Source organism: Coprinopsis cinerea, assembly GCF_000182895.1.
Source record: "Coprinopsis cinerea okayama7#130 chromosome 11 map unlocalized cont3.11, whole genome shotgun sequence".
In the NCBI taxonomy this organism is placed as follows: Eukaryota; Fungi; Basidiomycota; class Agaricomycetes; order Agaricales; family Psathyrellaceae; genus Coprinopsis; species Coprinopsis cinerea.
The window spans coordinates 299,515-308,501 of record NW_003307534.1 but is presented as its reverse complement, the minus strand read 5'-3'; the positions used below and the strand labels follow the sequence as shown (position 1 = coordinate 308,501).

The 8,987-nt window shown below is 51.0% G+C and overlaps 2 protein-coding genes across 2 annotated transcripts; one reads left to right on the top strand and one right to left on the bottom strand.

Annotated features, from left to right (window-relative positions):
- Positions 1–835: 835 nt before the first annotated feature.
- CC1G_15654 (hypothetical protein) lies at positions 836–1,642 on the bottom strand (the record flags this gene model as incomplete). Its single annotated transcript, XM_002910178.1, has 6 exons — positions 836–1,109; positions 1,166–1,194; positions 1,248–1,286; positions 1,414–1,433; positions 1,490–1,522; positions 1,579–1,642. The coding sequence occupies 6 exons, from the start codon at positions 1,640–1,642 to the stop codon at positions 836–838; spliced, it is 459 nt and encodes a 152-aa protein (XP_002910224.1).
- A 1,469-nt stretch (positions 1,643–3,111) lies between these two features.
- Positions 3,112–6,309, top strand: CC1G_13086 (other/FunK1 protein kinase; the record flags this gene model as incomplete). The annotated part of the gene is made up of 9 exons (XM_001839633.2): positions 3,112–3,117; positions 3,188–3,634; positions 3,690–3,767; positions 3,832–4,071; positions 4,132–4,428; positions 4,484–4,865; positions 4,925–5,286; positions 5,340–5,510; positions 5,569–6,309. The coding sequence occupies 9 exons, from the start codon at positions 3,112–3,114 to the stop codon at positions 6,307–6,309; spliced, it is 2,724 nt and encodes a 907-aa protein (XP_001839685.2).
- Positions 6,310–8,987: the final 2,678 nt, after the last annotated feature.

Here is an 8,987-nt window from a genome sequence, read left to right as displayed (position 1 = left end):
AACATTCCTTACATGAACGCTGTGGGAGCACTCATGTATCTCGCGATTGGCACTCGACCTGACATTGCTTTCGCTGTGGCAAAGCTAGCACAATTCAATTCAAACCCCGGAATGACACATTGGACAGCCGTCAAACACGTCTTCCGCTACCTCAAGGGCACCATGGATCTCAAACTCACATATCGCATGGACAACAACCCCCAACTCGCCTCTGAACTCTTCCACACATTCAGTGATGCCGATTATGCAGGATGCCTCGACACGAGACGATCAACAAGTGGATTCGTCATCAAGATGGGAACAGGAGCCATCAGCTGGTCTGCCAAGAAGCAAGCAACTGTGGCCAAACTCTTCAACTGAAGCGGAATATGTCTCTGCATCATCAGCAGGACGAAGACAATTATATGGCTACGGAACTTGCTGAGGGAAATTGGGTTCTCACTTTGATAAACCTTCACCGATGATGGTAGACAACCAGTCAGCAATTAAAGTCCTTCGAAACCCAGAGCATCACAGCAAAATGAAGCACATCGACATCAAGATGCACTGGATCAGACAAGAGATCAAGCGCAGGGAGATCGAGATCCATTTCTGCCCAACGAAAGACATGGTCGCCGACATTCTAACAAAACCACTCCATCGAGAAGATGTTGAACGTCATCGAATCGCACTGGGACTTGTGTAATTATCTAGTGACATTACATTGAGGGGGTGTGTTGGAATACAATGCACATGTCACACCTATTCCATTTACGGGTACAAGGATGCCCAATTATGTACGAACGTTTCATGTATCCTTATACGGACATTCTATTGTTCTCTGATCTCGGATATATTAAGTAGTTCTATTGTTCTCTTGTATCCCTTGTTCCCAATTCGGACATCTTATTGTTCTACCGTATATAGACATCCCTTTGTCCCCAGACGTATATAGGTAGTGACTGCAAGTGGGAGTTCCCCCATCGAACTCTTCCCCACTTGCAGGTATGTCCTCATTGTACTTATTTATATCTGTACTAATATTATCGAACTCTTCCCCACTTGCAGTGGTACATCGTCTTACGTGTTTAATAGACCACAGCGCCCAAGACGCACCGTAGTTGTTGAAACTGGAATAATGGAACGATGAGTACGGACCAGCGCTCGTGAAGGGTGCGAGACGTACATAACGGATGCAAGAGAGTAGTATCTGTTCTACAGATTGGTCAGTCCGGAAGGGGAGATGGCGATGATCATAGGATACTTACGAGAATGAAGAGCACCTTTCCTTTCGACCAGTTAGCCTTCTGCATCCGTCAATCAGTACACTGACAGTGGGCGGTCGACTACAGCGAGACTATACCCATATCAATTCGACCTAGTAGGGATGCGAGTGAGCAAGCACGGGCGGCTAGGTGAATCGATATCGCTCACCTCGCTGTCAAATGTAACCACTAGTACTACCCGGTCAGCTCTTCAATCCAACACTGAGCTCAGACTTCGCGCGTACGATGGTCATAAATAATGATTGAACTGGAGGCCACTGTAACGTGCGTTATGTCAACCCCTCCTCAATTTGAAAATGTCAAGGTGACTCACATTGGGCATATCGAGTGTATTCAATGTGCTGAAGGATGGTTGGGAGGGTGAGTGCGGGCGCCATGCTTCATAACCAGCCAAAAATAACGAAGGGGCCTAGTCAAGAGAAGGCGGAGACCGCGAAGGTCGTTGAAGATAAAAGAGGGAATCGTCACAGAGAGTGGCAGTGGAAGTGCATCCAGGGGAGAAAAGGGAGCAACACACGCAACGAATGGTCTATATACGCGCAAATGTAATGGATCACCCGGGCACATTCTGGGCCCCTCAATAGACCTGCAGGCATGACAGTTGTCCGCTGCCTGGAAAGGCACGGTATAGGGGATGCATCATTCTCGTCTTACGAGGACGTAAGCCATAGAAGGGGGCTAATGTCATGAACAGGCGAAATCATGACATAGAATGGTGCTTATATACCACGGTCTGCCTGTCCACCTAAGCTGGACATGGGCGCCTTTTTGGTGCAGTGGTTAGTGTGACCGTCTAATCACGACAGTATATCGGGCTTGGCCTCCGCTCATATTCTCGCCACCGATGTCCTAAAGCAGGATGGAGAATGTAGAATCAACGAACAGAGAGGAGTTGGCATGTGACTCCCGGTGATTAATGAGGACGTCTTTAGTGGTTAAGCGCCGAGAAAGACCCTGGTCTTCCCTTTTTGGGACAAGGGCCAGCCGGCTGACCTTGGGGATTACTGGACTTCGAGGGAAAAGAACGTTGTCGCAATAGCTCTGGTCCCTGAAGGAATCTTCCAACCAGGGTCTAGCAGGATTGGCAGCATTGAGTTGGAGAACAATAGACTCGGGGGCCCGTGGAGGGCAGGGGGTCGGCGGACTTCGTGTGATATATTCGCGGTTTGGCACGTACTTCTTCAGATACGGGTCTTCAAAGTTTCACTGGCAGGTACGAGAAGGGTTGAGCTGTTTGAGATATTTTGTGCAACTGGTAGACGGGCGGTTAATGGAATCAGCACTTACGAGGCGTAACAGGTACCCAGACCGGAGTTGAGATGAATTCTTGGCAGGTTGTTTACACCTGTGCTGATAGTGCATGTGTACGCATGGCACTGAGGAGTAAGCGCCCCCTTCGTCCAGCAAGATGACTCCAAATGAAGCGTATGAACAGCCATTTGTTGGTTTCGAGGTATCAGAACTCGGGGTGATGTCAGGTTCTGCCCGCAACAGGTGACGTCGCGTTGAATCTGATAGTGGCGTTTACGTATTATCGTCAGGGGTTGAGATTTAAACATTCATTTACCTGCTGTTAGAGGTCAGCTACAAAGGAGAATATTGAAACTGAGCTCCTTTCACCTTGGTGAACGTACATAGCACCGTCGAGGTTGTGGTACTTACTGCTTAAAAGTTGATTCAAATACTGACCTGCAATTTAACGCGTCGTGATCCAATGCTAGTTTGTTGACGTTTGTTTCGTCTAAATGCGCTAAACCTGTCATACGTAGCATACGAGCTTAGTAGCCCAGCTTGGATGAGCGTCGGGGTGACATCGAGACCCGTGGAATTGCTCGCCTGTTTGGCTATGTGTGTTCGCCATCAGCGGACTTCCGAGCGCCAAAAGTTGTCACCGAGCTCATGACGCTGATGTCAAACCCCAGATGACCGTGTCCACTGCTGCAACGGTAGCCAATGATGTAGAGAAAGACGTCAAGAAAGACCTTGAACACAACGTCCGCGTTTGCGAGCTGCAGGAGTTCGTGAACCGGCTTTTCCCCGTCAACCGCGACAAGCTCACCGACATTGTCGACGAGCTCAAGCGCTCCCGCTTGCTCTCGGATTCAGGCTGGACCGGCCTTCCCGAACAGCCAGGCGGAGCAGAGATCCACTACTACGAGCCCTATACCGAGATTCTTGAAGCCATAACGAGTGCGGCGCTGCGTTGCGGTTCAGAGGACGAGGACCACGTGCCAAGTATTTGGCTGGATCGTCATGGGTCTCCACCACAGTCAAATATCGAGAACGCCAGCAAGTTGCGCCCAGATTTGAGTAATCTGATTCTTGACCCTGGTATCGACACGAAGAAGCAACTCGCCGATTGTCTGAAGGTCAGTAGTAGGTTTCTCTTCCTGTGGGCAGAGTCTGACCAACTCAATAACCCAGGAGGCATGCGGGGAAGAAGCGAGTGGTAACGATGATGCCAGGGCATCGAAGCGTGCCAAAACACAAGGAGAATCCAAGGTGAAATGTCCTTTTACATCTGGATTGACGAGCGCCTCTGTCTAACCCGTTCTCGTTGACGAAGTCCGCGCAGTCCTTGGTTGTCTCATGGCTCAGAACCCGCGGTGTCGCCGAAATCAAGGCGAAACATGAGGAAATCGGGAAGACAGCGGTGCAGCTGGGAACCTACCTTCGGCAGATGCTGCGAGAGCAGCACGATCGCCGTTTCGTTTTCGGTTTCATCTTCTTCCACCGTTCACTGTCTATCTGGTACTGCGACCGCTCAGGTCTCCTTGGAGCCAACCGGGTTATCAACATCGACAGGGTATGTACGCCAGAATGGTTCATTACGGTTGTCAACTGGGATCTCACCGATTGACTCTAGGATCAGGCCCTTTTCATCCAGGTTATGGCCAGCTTTGCATCGATGGGCGCGGAGCGTCTGGGATTCGATCCAAATATGAAGATGGTCGTGCCTGGCTGCCCCCCTTCCTTCAGCTACGCTCTGCCCTTCGACCGGATCCCCAAGCAACGACATAAGCTCCACTGGCAAATCACGATCGATGGCGTGACTTACCAAACCGTCGAGATCCTGAGCGTGGCTCGGTCTGAAATCATGTGTGGCCGAGCAACACTTGTATGGCGGGCGGTGCGACTTGATGAGCTCGAATCTTCTGAGCCGGTAAGATCAACATTCCCGTTCACGACTTTTTTCTTCAGCTGACGGGCTCCATCAGGAATTGGTTATCATCAAGCAATCGTGGCGACCGCACATGGGTGGTCTCAGTGAGCTCGAAGTCTACCAGCTGCTGGGCGATTTTGGAGGGCGTGCAGCGACTTGCAGCGGGGAGGATGTCCCAGGCTCCCACACTGCGGACCACCTTCGTCGTGGACTCGAATCCAAGGCATCCACGCTGGACGATTCACAAACGACAGAAGTGCACGACCTCCCTCCTGATGAACATTTGCTCCACAAGGCGCAACCTCAAGTTGGCAAAGGGGCGGACAAGTACATGCCTCGTGTCCAGCATCGTATGATCATTCGGCTGAATGGCCTTCCGATCAAGATGTTTGGTAGCGTTTGCGAGCTACTTGGGGTGGTCATCGACGTGCTCAAAGGTATGTAACATGTCATGGATTGTGAGGTGTCTTGCGTCTTTTGACATTGTTGGGGACAGATTACGAATATGCCTATTATGAAAAGGGTGTATGTCATCGAGACATCAGCATGGGGAACATTGTCATCGAAGTTGTAAAGCGCTTGGGGAGGCTCATTGACTTTGACCACGCTAAGACCCTTCCTGGCTACACTCCCAAACGAGTTTCGTCCCTCCGGAACGAATTCGCTGAGCACATGGCGGAGCTTCACCGATTTCGTGAATGGAATAAGCTTCCTCGTCTGTCTGACAACCTCGCGTTGTTGCTTCTATACCTGGCCAAAACAGATGCCTCGAAGGACTCACTGGATGATTGGAACAACCCCATGATCTCCGCCAACCAGGCCCAAGGTCTTGCATACCGTATGACTAGAGGCCTTCAGGTATGTCAATCGCTCGTGATTAACGTCCGGGATCCTGACCCTTGTCCCTCCAGCTCGAGAACATAGAGGGCGAAATCAAGATATCCCATATACTCCCGTCCTTGGGTGACGACGTAGGTACTTCTGCGTCTGCTACCGTGCTTCTGAAAAAGCTTATCTCTGTCCTTCAGCCATACCTCCCTCCCAATTTCACTGAGAGACGACAGATCCATACGTTTGTCACGGTACGCCATTACTTTGGTTATGTCAGCCTCTGAGCTGACACCGAACTTTGTCTTTCAGGGCACGGTGCCGTTTATGGCCCATGACCTCAATATCAGGGACATCGTACACACCGCCAGACACGACATGGAGTCGATCCTGTGGATTCTGGTTTACCTGGGCATTACACGGGATGGCGTGGGGGGAGCAAGTCGCCCTCAGCCCCACACAATGGATGGCCCATCGTACGAGGCGGCATCCCTGCGCTACTGGCTTTTCGAGTCGACGGGTGGGGAAATGACCCACTTTGAAACAAAAAAGGCCTTTCTGGACTCGTTGCCTGCTGGACTCGACCAGTATGTCTTCCGCTACTTCCACGAAGACCTGCGGCTTTTGAAGGTCGTTATCATCAAGTGGACGGACATTTTACGTCGCGCTCGCGGAGGCGATTTACTTTGCAAATATTACACCCCGATGGCCTTCCGTCAAGCTGCGGAGGAGGTGAAGGCCGGCATCCACCGCGCGATGGACAATCTCGATGCTGGTGACCTCAGCGACGAGGATCTCCGACTCATTCAAAGCGCCCTTGAGCGTCACAATGCGACCGTCGAAACTCAGAAGCTCCATATGGACAACCTCCTCCGAGCTGGCATTGAGCTCGTGCGGAGTGCAACTGCTGAACATGCGCGGGACGAAGAGGAAGAGAACGACGCCACGACCCCAACGAATGAGCGCCCAAAGGTCTTCGACATGAGCCCTTGCGGAAAGCTCGACGAGCGTACTGCTGGGAGGACGCCTAAATTCCAACAGGGTGGTCGTTAAATGGCGCGTGGTCCCATTCCTGAACAGTCGAGTCCTTGGGACTATCGAATACAGGTAGCCACTGGTAGCCGCGCAGACGGGTTGATTGAGGACGAGGTCTCAGGTGGCAGAGAGCTGGCCATACGGCCGCCTGGAGAGTGATATGATATAATGATCATGACATGTACATACCTGTAACCCATTCTTAGAGGTAGGGAGCAGCTTTGTATATCTCGAGCGCGCGGTACGCATACTTAGCCACTAGATTGGTTCAATGAACCTACCTACCTGGCGCGCTGGCCCCTAATATTTCAGCGTGAGAATTGATCACATTGGAACCACCGCGAGCCGTTTGGTTCTTGCTCGTTGCTTGCTACGACTGACAATGGCTTCAATAAACGATACTGCGGTTCCACGACCTGGGTATCATCTTTACCGTTCTGCGGCGACTTCGAGTTCGCGTCTTCGCTCGAACCGTCTTGGGGTCTGCGCACTTTTAACTAGTACCACAAAGGGACAACGGACGGCAGTATCGAAGGGCAAGTCGTTGCGGCAATGGATGGGGCTACACCTGCACCTGAATTATCCATACGGGAGCTGGAGAAACTGGGTTGTAAGTAGGCAGAATTCCAATCCGGGACTCCAATCTAACACCGAAACTTGCTATTAGGACTTGGATAAAACTCTCGCGTTCATTATCCTGTGGTGCAGTCAAAAGAATCCAAGCCTTTTGAGCTTATCGCTAGGTTACGAGTCCGTTAGGAGTCGTTTCTATGCGGCTCGAAAACGAGACTTCATTTAGGCCTTAATTTCGAGGATTTGATGGACAGGTTTTGATGGCTTCTTTACTTCTTTTTTTCATCTAACGTTGTGGTGCCTTCTGTGTTGTGCTTTAATGAGACTTCATTTTAGCATTGATCTTGGGCGCTTCTCTTGATTTCATTGATGGGTGCGCTGACAGGTGTCAGTCTAGGGTGCTTTTTCGAGCAGGAGACTTGATTAAAGCTTTGATTTTTAATACTGTTTGTAGTTTCAAATAGGACTGGGTGTCCTCAACTCCAGGTTCAGTTAGCCCTATGACGGAATTAAGTGCAGTTCGTTTTTTTCTACCAGCACTAGTTGTGACGTCATTCCAAGGGTACAAAATAGGGGAAAAATAGGAGTTCTCATTCTATTTACGACTGGCCGGTCTCCGAGGCCCGTTTTTGATGGCATCACGCTTGTCATCAAAGCGTCCGGAATTTGCCTGGTTGGGGGTTCAATTCGTGCTCGAGCCATTTATATTCATGATAAGCAGACAGTAGACCCCGGTTGGATAGCTGTAACTTGTTAGTTTAAATTCTAGTGGGTATATCAGGATATATTTAGGTATTTCATGTTACTTAAACTGAAAACTTTAATCAACAAAATATGTGATCTGGGCACCATTGGTCCAACCGTCCAAGAATACCCTGGTGCGAGCGCGAGCGCACTGAAGGTGTGCGCCAGCGAGCACCCTTAGCTTATGCCACCATACTTCAGTCTTCAGAGACGGACTCGTAACCTGCCATGAGCCTGCGAACTGGCCCATAAAACAAGTAGACTTTCTAGGCGCCCCCACCCGTCGCGCTTGGGCGTTGGATTGTCGATTGCGCCCTTGACGATTGCGCCCTTGACCCCCACCACCTCCATTTCAACACCGTCGTTCGGTTGCCGAACGACGAGCCCATCCCGACCGCGCCTTGTGCTAGCTAGAAGACTCACCTTCAAACCCACCACCTCCAATCCAAATGCCCCAAGTCCTGTCTCTCATCTATGTCACTGAATTCCGGGATTTCGACCATGTAGCATGCGCAGGTGAGTTTCCAGATGCTCGTGTGTAGACGCCTATGTCCTGACCCTCCCTATAGTCGGTCTGATTCTTCGGGTCTTCGGTAGAACTTGCGCTTTGACTGCCTTCGTATAGACGCAACATTGGACAACGACGCGTCCTTGGAGCACCCGACGAAATCCGACCGGCAAGCTAGCCGGAAGCATTCGAACCAGCGCCAGAAGTTGAACACGTCGTCCTCGCCCTGATCATCCAACGCACCCAGCGAAGTGTCTGCCTACTATCAACCAGAACGCAAAGCAAACTCGGAGAAGGACATGGATATACAGGTCCATTTCCTCGGAAAGTTCGAATGGCAGGCGGAGAACACAGACCTCGATGCTCCCAAGGCATCGAGCACCAGATACAACCATCTCGACGTCGCCAGGTAGGCCCATACAGCCCTCTCCCTCGCCTAGGTCTGACAGCTGATGTCCTATTCCAGGTGAAGATAGCTAGTATGCCATTTCTGTGGTCGAAATCGATTAGCGGAGTAGAGAAGCACAACAGTCAACCTTCTAACGTTCGAAGAGGGCCCCAGGTGCATTGAAACATGAAGCTCCATCGTCGAGGGTACACACCACCTGCAGCTTTTAAGTCTGAGCCTGAGGTGAGTGTCGCGCCGAATGTCCAGTGATTCAACTGACCTGACTGGGTTCTTGCAGATACCTCCGCAACTTTCAACCTCCACTGGACGCTGTCCGCACTTCGGAGTGCACCGCCTGCGACGCTCAACATATCGCTTACGTGCGCTTTCCCCCTACTCACTCTTCCGATGGCCGTGGTGGGATGGCCGTGGTGGATGGGATGGGTTCCGACCTGCTTGAAAATTTTGGATTGTCGCGGACGG